Source organism: Indicator indicator, chromosome 5, assembly GCF_027791375.1.
Source record: "Indicator indicator isolate 239-I01 chromosome 5, UM_Iind_1.1, whole genome shotgun sequence".
Classification (NCBI taxonomy): domain Eukaryota; kingdom Metazoa; phylum Chordata; class Aves; order Piciformes; family Indicatoridae; genus Indicator; species Indicator indicator.
The window spans coordinates 5,058,320-5,073,700 of record NC_072014.1 but is presented as its reverse complement, the minus strand read 5'-3'; the positions used below and the strand labels follow the sequence as shown (position 1 = coordinate 5,073,700).

At 43.8% G+C, this 15,381-nt stretch overlaps 1 protein-coding gene across 5 annotated transcripts in view; it reads right to left on the bottom strand.

Annotated features, from left to right (window-relative positions):
* Positions 1-3,467: 3,467 nt before the first annotated feature.
* Positions 3,468-15,381, bottom strand: part of PMS1 (PMS1 homolog 1, mismatch repair system component) — a 54,906-nt gene continuing 42,992 nt past the window's right edge. For 4 of the 5 annotated variants that reach the window (XM_054381057.1, XM_054381059.1, XM_054381058.1 and 1 more), the window contains 2 exons: positions 8,259-8,419; positions 3,468-3,672 (listed from right to left, as the gene is read on the bottom strand). In XM_054381057.1, the coding sequence (XP_054237032.1) occupies positions 3,481-3,672; positions 8,259-8,419 (353 nt within the window). In that variant the 3' untranslated portion in view covers positions 3,468-3,480. The remainder of the gene's footprint in view (positions 3,673-8,258; positions 8,420-15,381) is intronic. The other variant, XM_054381061.1, reaches the window with a different exon arrangement.

Below are 15,381 nucleotides of genomic sequence, written 5' to 3'. Positions count from 1 at the left end.
TTAAGATCAAGTCCAACCTTAACTCAGCTACCACAACCACTAAGCTGTATCCCTAAGTGCCACATCTACATGTTTTTTGAACACCTCCAGGGATGGTGACTCCCCGACCTCCCTGGGCAGCCTGTTTCAATCCCTCACCACTCTTTCAGGAAAGGAATTTTTCCTAATACCCAACCTAAACCTCTCCTGGCACAATTTCAGGCCATTTTCTCTTGTTCTATCACCTGATACTAGGCAGAAGAGACCAACCCCCACTTCACTCCAATAAGAGAGCAATAAGATGTCCCCTTAGCGTTCTCCAGACTAAACAACTCCAGCTGTCTCAGCTACTCCTCTGCCATGCCCTCCAAATCCCTCACCAGCCTTGCTGCTCTTCCCTGGACATTCTCCAGGACTTCAATGTCTTTTGTATACCATGGCACCCAGAACTGAACACAGTTCTCAAGCTGTGGTCTCACCAGGGAAAGTACAAGGACACAATCACTTCCCTGTTCCTGCTGGACACACTGTTCTTGATACAGGCCAGGATGCTGTCGGGATCCTTGGCCACCTGGCTACTCATGCTGGGAACAGGTGTGTGTGGAATGGGGGGATAACGATGGGGCAGCCTTGTCTGCTTGCTGCTGGGACATGTGCCTGCCACGTCCGGCCCTGCTGCTTCTTCCTCTAAGGGAAGAGCACAACAGTAAGCAAGTCTACTCGTCATAACATGTTTTAGGTTTTCTGCTCTCTCTCTGACCATACAGGTGAGGACTGACCAACCAGACAGCCAGCCAGCCTTTGCACACTCTCCAAAGAGCCTGGTGGGGTTCATCACTTAATGACATCTGAGTGGCATAAGGTGCTGGTGCAATAGCAGTGAGTTCAGGTGCCTTCCTGCTTGAGAACCACTCCCTCAAGGGCACCTTTTGACTTTTTAACATTGTCTATATAGAAGTGGGGCACTTCCATCCTTTAAATACAGAACATAAAATAGGTGCAACACCAGAACACATCTAGAACAAAAAAGTGCATCTCTAGAAGCAGAAAGCAGCCTTTCCTTCTGTCCACACTGGATAAAGCAAGGCAAGACTCACGCAACCTAAAGCCATTTCCCAACAGCACAGTATCAAAGCAACTCAGTTTCAACTTGCACCCCCTACTACAAGTACCACAGTGGGGAGACACCCAGACTTACCACTCTGAAGCCATGCTACTGCCCTCACTGCTGGCATCCAGCTACACCACAATCTCCAATATTCCACGGAGACAGAAAGCAAACTGAGCTAAAGGACAGCAAACCTAACCAGCAGGAAAGGAGGGAACACCCAGCTCCCAATTGCTTAACCTGGTACACCTGTGCCCACAGCAATGCCTGGTGTTAATTTGCTTCTATAGCAACTAAGCCCACCCTGGAACCTGTGAACACCAATTTACCAATCAGTTTTTACCATCAGCTTAGGGCTTGAACACCAATTAAAGGACCTCTCCTCTCCAATGTTACTGTTATCTGAAAGCAGGTGATGTTGCCTCTAGCCTTAATGAAGGCACTGGCATAATTAGACACGGGTCTAATTAGGATACAGCTATTTTGCCTCTTGGAGAAGAGCTAGCAATTATTAATCTCATTAAATATTACACATTATAGTCCTACTTGACTACAACTGGTGCACATATTCATTTAAGTTGCAACAAACTTTGTTTGGAGATAAATTTCTAGTCTCCAGTTTACCTTTGGCTTTTCTCACTGTAATGGCTACTCTCTAAACTTTCACAGTTTGCATCCAAAGGAGAATAAAAATAAACAAACTATAACCTTCTGCATCCACTGCAGGGCTGGGATCCTGTTTCCCCCTCAGAGCCAAGAGTCACGTCTCCTTCCTGTGTCTCCATCCACCTTCTCACTTCCATTCTAAAAATTCACATCTTCTGCACTGAGTGACATTTACAGGCAACAAGTGTCCAGTTTTGCAGTGACATTCTCACCTTGTCTTACTCACTGGTCAAGCCTGGAAAAATATTTTGCTTGTGCCATCTGATCATCCCTGCTCTTTATGAGCAGGATAAACTTACTTTAATGGTATAAAATATAGCCATGAAATCAGTTTTACACTTCAAGTTTTTTTTCTTTTTTTTGGTTGGTAGTTTTTTTTTTGTCTCATTAATACAATTTTCTCAAGTATCTATATCTGTTTAAGGATCCTTGCCAACTAGAAAGAAATGTAAAGCTCTTTATTTGATCTTTATCATAGAATCATAAAATAGTTTGGGTTGAAAGGGATCTCCAAAGGTCACCTAATCCAACCCCCCTGGGAGACATTCTCCACTAGATCAGGTTGCTCAGACTTGTTGAGCCTGACCTTGAATATCTCCAGGCATGGGGCTTCAACTCCCTCCCTGGGCAACCTGTTGTGGTGCTCCACCACCCTCATGCTAAAGAACTTGTTCCTAACATCCAGTCTAAATCTGCTCTTATTTAAACCATTGCCCCTCATCCTATTACTCCAGGAGCTTGTAAACAGTCCATCTGCAGCCTTCCTGTAGGCCCCTTTCAGATACTGGAAGGCCAGGACTAGGTCTCCCCAGAGGCTCCTCTCCTCCAGGATGCATAACCCCAGCTTCCTCAGTCTGTCCTCATAGCAGAGGTGTTCCAGCTCACCGTTGTGGCCCTTCTCTAGACCTGCTCCAGCAGGTCCACATCCTCTGGTGAGATCTGACCAGAGCAGAATGGCAGAATCACCTCTCTCAAGCTGCTGCATACGCTTCTTTTGAGGCAGCCCAGGATGCCATTGGCCTTCTGGGCTGCACATGCACATTGCTGACTCATGTCCAGCTTCTCATCCACCAGCAACCCTAAGCCTTTTTCTGCAGGGCTGCTCTCAATCTCATCATGCCTGGGCCTGTATTGATAATGAGGATTGTTCTGGCTCAGGTGCAGGATCCTGCACCTGGGTCTTGTTGAACTTCATGAGCTTCACCTGGGCCCACCTCTCCAGCTTGTCCAGGTTCTTCTGGATGCTATCCCACCCCTCTAAGCATATTGACAGCACCACTGACTTGGTGCAATTGTAACAACTGCATAGGGCCAAGACCAAATTTTAGTACCTACATCTCTCTGCCATTCCTTTGACAACTAACATCTCATGTCCTTGGTAACATAAACTCCTCTAGGCTCTGCTGAAAGCACCTCACAGGTAAAAAAATTCTGACATACTGGTATTTTCTAAACCTGCAGCTGTAGGAAAAGCATCAAACCAGTTGAGAATGTTCCTTTAATGAATTCTTTAAAGGAAAAAAATAAAATCAGAGTGAGTTGTTGTTCCTCTACAGTATTTATTGTCAGTTTTCAAGTAGCATTTGAATTTAAATTAAAAAAGTCTCTAGGTGAACACAGGATAAGGAGAAGTTTTTATACAAAAGCTTTGCACAAAACATACTGAAATTACAGAGTAATAAACAAAATAAAGCAAGAAAAATATGATCCCAAACAAAGTGTTCCATTTATTGACTAATTTCCATGGAGTTGTGCTTGTAAGCTTCTGGAATATCTGTTAAGTGATGAAAAAAAGGACGACCATGGACACAGCCTTTGTTTTCCTTTCCAAGCTGTTGCTTCATCCTGTAAATGGTGTTTTGCACATCTTCTTTTGATAAGTGCAAGGGCAGCTGCCGAGCTAAACGCACTGCTTCTCCCTGGGAAAAGGAACAACAGAAACAAAACCCCAAGAGTTTTAAAGCACCATTTCTTAGCACGTTAATCTGGGGCTACCAGCAAGAGGCAATTAAACACAGCCTGGTTAAAGGTCAATCTTCTATTCTCTGCTGACAAATGTTCTGAATCCCAGAAACCCAAATGCCTCTGAACGTATCTTAGCGGTGCTTTCATGGCATTTCTCTACCGTGGAGGTGCACACAGAATCAGTGTCCTGGTCCTGTCTGCACTCTTCTGCTTTCAGGGTCCACTTTTGCAAGATGCTTTGGTTTCTGAATATCTTATTACTGTTGGCACCAGTAAGGGACTTTTAACAAGGGCTGGTATTGGTAGGATGAGGAGGAATGGATTGAAGCTCGAGGAGGGCAGATTTAGACTGAAGCTTGGGAAGAAATTCTTTACAGTGAGGGTGGTCAGACACTGGAACAGCTTGCCCAGGAAGGCTGTGGATGCCTTCTCCCTGGAGGTGTTCAAGGCCAGGTTGGCTGAGGCCTTGAGCAATCTGGTCTAGAGGAGGGTGTTCCTGGGCTGTGTCAGGGGGTTTGGAATTAGATGATCTTTAAGGTCCCTTCCAGCCCAACCCATTCTATGAATCTATGAAGATGTTTACCAGTTCACAAGACACATTCTACACCACCAACTTTATAACTAACAGAAATGAAGTCAAACATCCAGTTAAACACATTTTCAAAACAGCATAGGGAGATTTTAACTTTCTGTTCTAACAGACAAGGTCTGTTGCACCCAGCTGTCTGACAAGGCTAGAATCAGAACTGACTGCTAAACACAATTACTGAGGCACCTACCCTCAGAGAGCCTCAGGTTTTTTGCTTCCTCTTCCAAGACAGGGCTTCCTGCCATTCCCTTCTCTTCTCTACTTTAGTAATGCTGCCTAGACAAAAATGGATGCAGTACACAATCTCCCTTCACATTGTACAAACCTAAAGCAGCCTTCACAACATTTTAATATAAAACTTAAAAATATATTTTTTTTTCTTTGGGATTTTCTCCAACTCTTTCAAGTGAAAAAAAAGATCACTGTGAGCTATTCTCTACCTAGGAAGGCTGCTTCTTTAACCATCACATTGTTTCTAAGTCCACCAAAAGAGAGCAAAAACTCCTGCTCCAACATGAAACTTAGAATTAAAGCTGCAATTCTGAACAGCCTGTCTAGTGCTGACCCCCAAGAATGATCAAAAAACCCCCAGTGTTTATTTTTACAGTTCCGGGTTTTTTCATGACAGCAATCCATATACTTTACAGATTCATGGAATGATGTGGGTTGGAAGGAACCTTAAAGATCATCTACTTCCAAACCCCTTGCCCTGGGCAGGGACACCTTCCACTATTTCCTAGTTAACATGTAATTTCCTGCCAGTGTTACTGATGCACATCCATCTTTTTAAGTTCCTCACAAGATCAGCATTGCTCTTTAGAAGCCTTCCATGATAATTCTCTTGATATGCAAACCATTGGGTGTATATAGCTCTCTCTGTATATAAACCAACTCCATCCCATTCAGTCTGATCCTATGGTATTTGCAAGTAGAGGAAATAAAGCTTCGGAGAGGGCAGATTTAGACTGGAGATTATGAAGAAATTCTTTACAGTGAGGGTGGTGAGGCACTGGAACAAGCTGCCCAGGAAGGCTGTGGATGCTCCTTGCTTGGAGGTGTTCAAGGCTAGGTTGGATGAGGCCTTGAGCAACCTGATCTAGTGGAAGGTGTCCCTGCTCTTGGAGGGGGATTGGAACCAGATGATCTTTAAGGTCCCTTCCAACTCAAGCTATTCAAGCTGCAAACCATTCCTCCCTCAATACTTCTCATGCCTGCTTTAAGCTTCTTTTGTGACTACATGAGAATGGTTCAGTAGCACACAACAAAACCACTTGTTCCAAAGGAAGCAGCTGTAAGCTTACTGTCCCAAAGAGACAGGGAAAGACTTGTGCCATAATTGTTTAAAAGCTAAAAGACATCTTCTGTGTAAGTGCCCAGGGTCCCATGCTGAGGTAGCCCCATTCAGGGAATTATGTTAACAAATAACTGAAGTAAGAGGAGATTTAACAGACATTTTGGTGATGCTTTTGAACAAAGATCCTTAGAGTTAGGATTAAAGATAGAATCAGTGAAACATCTAGACAAGTGAAACTATTATTGGTAATTATTCCAGCTTTAATTAGTACCACATATATTAGTTGGGTTTGAAATTTCAGTGATGTTGTTTCTGGGGGATTTTATCTATTTACTTATCAAATATTAATAAGAGTCGTCCTAGTTCCAACTGTTGCATAATAACTTCTGTAAGTAAACAGATTAAAGATTCTTTTGCTCAAGCACTGTGTTTCTGGCAAATAATAACAACAATGCTGGCTGCCTGTGAAGAACACATGGGTTCCTTCTCTGTCACTTCACTGCAGAGCTTAGTGACTACTGCACTGACTGAAGTGGACTTACAAGACAGTTGGATGCCAGTAAATGCCTCCTTTAGCTGCAGAAGTCATTCCTGTTAGCTAAATACAAGCAATTGCAGAGACATGTGGGGTTCACTGTGTGTGGTATTTCATTTTTATCCTTCAATGTCTCAATTCCAATGCTTTTCTGGCAACAATAACAAAAAAAAGTCCATGTCTTACTCCGCTCTTTCTTTGAATGAATCACAGGATTTTTTCTGCCTTAAGTGGAATCGGTGCACTGATGTTCATTATTTAGAACTCACTGAGCTTCAATTACCACCTATTTTTCATAAATTATTACCTTAAATTGTTTTATGTCTTCTTCACAGATTGATTCATAGCATGGCCCAGGTTGGAAGGGACCTCAGAGACATCTACTCCAAGCCCTCTGCTATGAGCAGGGACACCTCTTAACTAGACTTGGTTGCTCAAGGCCTCATCCAATCTGGCCTCAAACATCTCCAAGCAGGGGGCATCCACAACCACTCCAGGCAACCCATTCCAGTGTCTCACCACCCTTATACTGAAGAACCTCTTACTAAGATCCAGTCTAAAATTTTTCTCCCTCAGCTTCACATCATTTCCCCTTGTCCTGAGGCTAAACAGCCTTATGAAAAGTTCCTCTCCAGACTTCCTGGCAGCTGTAAGGTCCCTCAAGTCTTCTCTTCTCCAGGCTGAACAACCCCAGCTCCCTCAGCCTATCCTCACAGCAAAGGTGCTCCAGCCCTTGGATCATCTTTGTGGCCGCCTCTGGACTCACTCCAAAAAAAACTCTGTCTCCTTCTTATGATGGGGACACCAGAACTGGAAGCAGTATTAAAGATGAGTTCTCACCAGGGCAGAGTAAAGGTGCAGAATCCCCTCTTTTGCCCTGTTGGCCACACTCCTCTTGATGCAGCCCAGGACATGTCTGCCTTCTGGGCTGCATGAGTGCAGTGCTGGCTCGTGGTGAGCCTCTCATCAATCAACACCTCCAAGTTATTTACTTATAAAGGACTGAAATTTGGTAATTGTTCTGGACTCAACTGCCTTCTAGAGTGGGTAAAGTAACCTTCTGGCAGTTCTGGATTGTAACATAGAGAAATGCCTTTCTAGTCTGAAAACTGCTTACACAGAAATGCTCTGTGAACATTAGCTCTCACCAGGTATTGGATCACACTGAGGACTGGTTTTGGATATGTGTGATGGATGTATTTTGGCAAACAATGCAGAGCTCATGCACCTCACAGAGAACATGACGTTCTCCTTTTCAAATGCTACTTCTGCTGGAATAGAGCTATTTTAATAGAGATGTCAATACAGGCTGGGGGATGATGAAATTGAGAGCAGCCCTATAGAAAAGGGATTGTGGGTGCTGGTGGATGAGAAGCTGGATATGAGCCAGTAATGTGCACTAGCAGCCCAGAAGGCAAATAGCATCCTGGGCTGCATCAAAAGAAGCGTGGCTAGCAGGTTGAGAGAGGTGATTCTGCCACTTTACTCTGCTCTGGTGAGACCTCATCTGGAGTACTGTGTCCAGTTCTGGAGTTCTCAACACAGGAGGACATGGACCTGATGGGAACAGGCCCAGAGGAGAGCCACAAAAATGATCAGAGGGCTAGAGCACTTCTACAACAAGCACGGGCTGAGGGAGTTGGAGTTCTTCAGCCTGGGGAAGAGAAGGATCCAGGGAGACCTAGTATCTACCTTCCAGTACCTGAAGGGGGCCTATAAGAAGGTTGCAGATGGACTGTTTCCAAAGGCTTGCAGTGATGGGATGAGGGGCAATGGTTTGAAATTAGAGCAGATTTAGATTGGATGTTAGGAACAAATTCTTTAGCATGAGGGTGGTGGAGCACCGCAACAGGTTGCCCAGGGAGGGAGTTGAAGCCCCATGCCCGGAGATATTCAAGGTCAGGCTCAACAAATCTGAGCAACCTGATCTAGTGGAAGATGTCCCTGCTGACTGCAGGGGGGTTGGACTAGATGACCTTTGGAGGACCCTTCAAACCCAAACCATTCTAGCATTCTATTATTCCATAATTAAAACAGAAAGCTATGGAAAAAATATCCTGCTATTTAAGGAATTATTATAAGCTTACGTAGGCCAAAACCTAAAAGTAAACTTCTGTCTTACCTCCAAGTAACTTATCACTTTGAGGGGTCTACATTCATAAACCTCCTTTGCATTTCCATTAACTACTGCCTTCAGAATTTCTTTCAAATCAGAAATACCATAATATGGCAGACAGTTTGCCAGCCCTTTTATTTCCAGATGACTTTCTGCAGCTGAAGCACCTGAAAACAGAAAACCCACAGAGTAACTTACACGTTGCTTTCATTTCTATTCCAGAGCAATTCAGAGAAAATTAAACTGATTTAAAAATCACTTAGTAAATTAGTCTCTTAGTAAATGCAATACAATTAGGAAACTTTATTTTGTTCTTCCCTTGGAGTGCAAAGCATTTATTTGTCCAGTGTTTCACAGTGCTGCTGTGTGCCTATTCACTTCACAAATGTCTCAGATGATTTTAATTCAAATCCTAGCTGGCACTGTTTAAATGCTTGAAACATTCTGCAGCATTCCCAGTCCCCAGCATTACTTTAATTAAAGCTTCCAGGACTTTAATTAAACATACATAAAGGTAGCAATAAAATACAATTTAATTTGGGTAGCCCTCTCTGCCACCCAAAAACCCACAACTGTTGGCACTTTTTCCTATGTAATTGGTTTAAAACATCTGTAGAGTTCAAATTCAGCTTCTACTGAAACAAAAAGCATTTTTTTTCCTCCTACCACAGCAGAGAAGGAACTAAACCCCATGGAAATAAAGACACACTTCATAGTGTCACTCATATGGTATCACTGCTGTAGCAGGGACCACTCTGAATAGGAATGATGAATAAAACCTTCAAAGAACCTTCCCAACAAAATCCCTCTCTAATCTTTGATCAGTAAGAGATTTTGCTTCTTATTCACATTACTTGCAAAAAGCCTGAACAAAGCTGCTGCTGTACAGCTAAATTTTCTTCCACCCCCTGTCAGAGGAAGGGGTCAGGCTCAGATATTCTCATGCAATCTTTTCAGAGCTCCTCCTCTCATTCATTTCAAGCATACAGAAATCTCAATCCAACCTGCCTGGCTACCTTCTCTTTTCCTCTGCTACAGGTGTAAGAAGTAAAGAGCTTCACAGGGAGAGAATGGAAGAATACAATTCATAATGACAATAAATCCATGCTCATGTCATGGCCCCAGGTAGGGTAAATTGCAGTCTGCCTGAGTCACCAGTGGCTTTTGCAAAGTCAGAAAAGCTGGAGACAAAGAGATTGCTACGAAGTGGATTAAGCTAACAAACTGTGCTAGGGGATCATTCATATTCCTAACTCAACGTGAAAGGTTTCAGAAGTGAGAGGAAATCCATGTGTGCAACGGAAGTCACTGCAATGTACTTCCATCAGCTAGCAGAAAGAGGCTGCTATCCATGACCAGACACTGTTTCTTTAATAGCCATTAAGACATAGATTGATTGAAAACACTGAAGGTCGGGATGCTTCCCAGAGGGACCTAGGCAGGTTGGAGAAGTGGGCTGAGGAGAATCTCATGAGGTTCAATAAAGCCAACTGTAAGGTCCTGCACCTAGGTTGGGGTAATTTGAGATATCAGTACAGGCTGGGGGATGATGAAATGGAGAGCAGCTCGGCAGAAAAAGACTTAGAGGTGCTGGTGGATGAGAAGCTGGATATGAGTCAGCAATGTGCACTTGCAGCCCAGAAGGCCAATGGCATCCTGGGCTGCATCAAAAGAAGTGTGGCCAGCAGGTCACTCTGCTGTCTTCTGGTGAGACCTCACCTGGAGTACTATGTCCAGCTCTGGAGCTCTCAACACAGGAAGGACATGGACCTGACGGATTGGGTCCAGAGGAGGGCCATGAAAATGATCACAGGGCTGGAACACCTCTCCTACAAGGACAGGCTGAGGGAGCTGGGATTGTTCAGCCTGGAGAAGAGAAGGCTCTGGGGAGACCTAATAGAAGCTTTCCAGTACCTGAAGGGGGCTACAAGAAGGCTGCAGAGGGTTTGAACACCTGCAGTAAGGGGGCATTCATGAAGTCCCTGGGCAACCTGTTCCAGTGTCTCACCACCCTTGCTGTACAGAATTTCTTCCTAATCTCCAGTCTAAGTCTGCACTCCCCAAGCTTCAATCAATTCCCTCTCACCCTATCACTACAAGCCCTTGTAAAAATTCCCTTCCCAGCTTTCTTGTAGGTCCCCTTCAGGTACTGGAAGGATGCTAGAACACTTCCTTTGTCAAATCCAGCAAACCAACCATATGTGTTTGCTAACCAGACCAAACTACTAATGCTCAATACTCATCAGTTTCACCAACAGCAATTTTCCAGTTAGCTAATTTTGTCAGCCAGATTTGACTGTTTTGACAGGACAAGAGGTGCTGGTTTGAAAGAAAAAGAAGAAGATTTACACTATATGGAAGGAAGAATCTTTTTATGCTGAGGGTAGTGAGACACTAACCCAGGTTGCCCAGAGAGGTAGTAGAAGCCCCATCCCTGGAACCATTCCAGGTCAGGTTGTTTGGGGCTCTGAGCAACCTGCTCTAGTTGAAGATGTTCCTGCTGACTTCTGGGGGCTTGGGCTAGATGACCATTAATGGTGCATTCCAACCTGAAGCACTCCATGATGTTGTGATTTCACCATACTGGTCATTAATATGAAAGCCAAAGGGGGCTTCAAAGAGTCTACCATAAAAACAAATACAAATTCTGGCCAAGAGAGGCTTTCCTCTTTAGTATTTGTTTGTGTGTGTATTGGGTTTGGCCAAGCTGGAGTTAATTCTCCAGTGCTTACCTTCTTCTCACTACATGCTGATTAACATCTACTTATCTGCAAGACTTTGCAGGAATTCCACTCTTGGCAGCTTTTGATGATAGAAGCAGATGTCCAAGCCTCAGTGTACTTCTAAATTTTTGACAAAATACATGTGAAGGTTTTTGAGTATTCAAGCAGCAGGCTTCAGGCACTTTCCATGGTGGTTTCTATGAACTGCTTTGCAACTTCCAAGGAAAATATTCCCGTGAACAAATAAACTAGCTTTCAGTTGACTCAAAATGTGGATTTCTCATTGCTACAAATTTCCCCTTTCTCCTTCCAATCATCCTTGGATAATTCCTTCTTGATGGCCAAGAAAAACTGTTCTCTTCCAGCTGTCACCTAGATTAGGTAACATTGTAAGCCTATGGATCTTCCAGTCTATGGTCAAAACCAAACTGAAACTAAGCAGCAGCAGAAGTTTCCATTAGTAAAACATTTATAAGAGCTGAGGCAGCTGACATTACCAAGGAAGATGAGTTATTTACCTACTACTGCTCCTGGAGGCCCTGTAAGCAATCTGTCCATGTTTGGTACACACATTCTATCAGGCAGATGATTCTACCCTAGAAGCTTGCCTTGGAGTATGTCCCAAGGTCCACCATTGTTACAAACCCAGGTAAGATGTGATGCTTGCTCTCAGTTCCTTTCCAGCCAAGAATTCACATCACTCCAGGTCTTTCCCAAAGGCATGTGGGCAGATGTGCAGTGAAGGTACACGTAACAAAGACATCTCAAGAAGAACCAGGAGGAAAGCAATCAATCTTACTTCTCTAAATGCTTTTCTGCATGTAGGGGTCACTGCAAGCTATACCCAGCAAGCAAATGCCTGTCAGATCCCAGAAAACTGAGTTAAGTAAAAGCAAACAGACTGCATCATTTGAAGCCTCAGCAAGGCCAGAACATGAGGGGGCGGGAGGGCAGTGGAAGACAGACCAGAGCTCAGCGTCACAGCTTTGCAAATCACAATAACTGGCACGTTCCACAAAGAAACCATTGATGTTCTCTGACATGCTTAGAGCAAGAAGCTTTTTCTGAGCTATTTCACAACATGTTTTTCACTGTCAGCTGTCAAGAGAAAGATCTAGCTGAAAGCTCCTTCAGCTGCTGTGCAATCACTACAAAGAGAGACAAGTAGATGGTACAGGAGATCCTAATCTGTAGAAGATCCCAGAATCACAGAATGGTCTGGGTAGCAAGGGATCTCCAAAGGTCATCTAGTCCAACCCCCTCTGCAGTCAGCAGGGACATCCTCAACTAGATCAGGTTGCCCAGAGCCCTGATGAGCCTCACCTTGAGTATCTCCAGGGATGGGGCCTCAACTACCTCCCTGGGCAATCTGTTGCAGTGCTCCACCACTCTCATGGTGCAGAACTTGTTCCTAACATCCAATCTTAGTCTCCTAGATTCTAGAGAGTCTAAAGAATCATAGTCCAAGTCATTGTTCCTCCAATAGAAGATAGAGCACATGAAAGATCTAGGATCTTGGAACAATTTTGGCTGCAGTCATACAGAGTTTTCCAACACTATTAAGACATTGCTGTCTTACAAGAGAACATTCAAAGGACAGGCTTGTCCTCCAGTGAAACAATAGGCAAGTAAGGCCTGGAACTCCTGCACTCTTAAAAAAAAAACAAACAACAATCCAAGGGCTGCATTTGTAAAAAAGGAAGTGACAGACCAAGAACACAACTTCATGTGGAAGAGAGTCCTTGTTAGGAAGGAATGGCCTAATTAGATCTTTCAAACCCTAGTAGCGGGATTATATCTAACCTGAGATGGTACCATGGGGTGCAGAGTGAGGCATGTGTGCTATGCCTGTGAGAAAGACTACTGGTAGGTTGTTGGAGTAACTAAAGCTCAGAATCATGCCATGACTGAAAAGGTCTTGGCCATTAAAGAACATAGTTGTACTTCAGGCTCTGCCCAGTCATGTCCAGTCATAGGACAAAGAGCAATGGGTCCAAATTGGAGCACAGGAGCTTCCATACGAACCTAAGGAAAACTTTTTCACTGTGAGGGTAACAGAGCCTTGGAGCAGGCTGCCCACAGAGGCTGTGGAGTCTCCTTCTCTGAAGACATTCAAAACCCTCTTGGATGTGTTCCTCTGTGACCTGCCCTAGGTGATCCTGCTCTGGCAGAGCAGTTGGACTTGATGATCTTTTGATCTTTCTAACCCCTAACATTCTGTGATTCTACAAATCCCAAGCATAGTGAGGGAGTAAGATTCACTTTCCTATTATTAACTCCAAGACCACCTAAATTTAGTACAAGACTAATGAATTATTATTGTTTTTTCATCCTATGAGAGGAGTTGACCCTTACAGTAAAGTCATCCAAATAAGGAAAATCCGATACTAAGTGGTGGGGTTTTTTAGGCAGGTAACTATCAGAATCAGAAAATTTATTAAAAGTTTCCTCTGTGCTGTAAGTTGCCAAAAGGTAGAAATTTAAACTGTGAGGAAGCATCTTTGACAGAGACCAGTGGGGATGCAAGCCCAAAGCAACAAAGGAATTAATCACTCAAGTCACCTTCCAAATTAAGGCAACTGTTCAGATTTCCTTCTTATTTAATAAAGTCAGTCCTGTAAAACACAACCCACCCCAAGAGGAAATAAAGAGTGAATCTCTGGTCCTACCTAGGTGCACATCGTGTAGGAAACAGCCCTTACAGGATGGTCAATACCAAGGCAAGAGGTCTTGCATTCCCAGTTACTATCTGAGTATTATGAGTAATTCGTACTAATGGGCAGCAATACTTAGCATTCTTCTCGTCTCCTTTGGTAGAACATGTGTGTTAAACAAACAATCAATACAACCTACTAGACTGACAGTCCTCTTCAGAGAGCATCACAGGTCAAGGAATCACAGAAACATTCAGGTTGGAAAAGACCCTCTGGATCACCAAGTCCAATTGATAACCCCACTCTACAAGGCTCACCCCTAAACTATATCCCTAAGCACCACATCCAAACCACCTTTAAACACATCCAGACACATCCAGGAAAGCCTCTTCTGCTGCTGCCAGACAAAGATCCAATGGTACCAGGTAAGTTTCCTTCGTCCTTGTTATGTAAAGTATCTTAGAGATACTGATCCCATCACAAACTTCTCCACATAGATCGGCAGAAAGGCTTCTAAGCCAGCAAGAAACTCCCAGAAATACCACTTCCACATTCAAATTCAAAAGCTAAGGAAGTGGAACCTTTGCTTGTAACATGCAAGAGGATATCTCTGTCCGAAAGCAGAAATTTTCTACTACAGAAAACGAAACTCCTAAGCCAGGATGAAAAAGGAAGCCGTGCACAAGCGGCTATAAGTAAGAAGTCAACCAGCAGTCAGAAAGGGACATCTAATGTGGCCATGTCAGCTCTGAAGTCCCAAAGGAAAATACAAATCTTCAAACACACTACAATGGACTTTGACATCAAAAAAGACTTGATAGTGCAGCTGAGAAACAGCAAATGCTAGCACTGACCCAATTCACCCTAAAGGTTGGGCAAAGGTAAGTTATAAAGGTAGGGGCACAGAGAATGGGGTTCAGGTGTACTCCTACGGATACTGCTAAGGTGACGCTCTCCAGCTACCATGGGTTATGTGCCCGTTTGTGTTCTGGACATCTCTCCAGAGCAAGCTGTGACTCTCCCCAAAATATTAACAATATATCCTGAAGAAACAAATTTTCTGAGGCAGCTTCTAGTTCAACAACATCTGAGTGTCCCTCTTTTAGGCTGTGTCTGAGTTTCAAAAAAAACCCCACAAAACAAGTCACTGAATTCAGACAGCAAAAGAACCCCAAAAAAACCCCCAAGCTTCTGTATGATAAAGAGGAATGTTTTATCAGAAAAAAAATAGCTCTCATACTTGAGAAATCCTACAGAATACTCAGGTTTGAGTGGGACAAATCAGTTCTGGTCTGGAGAGAAGATGACTGAGAAGGCATCTAATAAAAGTCTGTAAATACCTGAGGGCTGGGTGTCAGGAAGGAAGGGACAGCCTCTGCTCACTTGAACCCTGTGATAGGACAAGGGGCAATGGATGTGATCTACAGCACAGCAAGGTCCACCTCACATGAGGAAGAACTTTACTGTGAGGGTTACAGAGCACTGAAACAGGCTCCCCAGAGAGGTTGTGGAGTCTCCTTCTCTGGAGACTTTCAGGACTTGTCTGGATGTCTCCCTGTGTGACCTGCGCTAGATTCTATGGCCCTGCTGTGGCAGAGGGGTTGGACTCGAAGATCTCCAGAGGTCCCTTCCAAACCCTAATATCCTGTAATCCTGTGCAGGTCTCTTTCTGTGAAGATTGTATCACAAGCAGCTCAAACTGCACAGTGAAATTCCCAAAGAACACATGTGGAGTGTTAATAATTAACACTT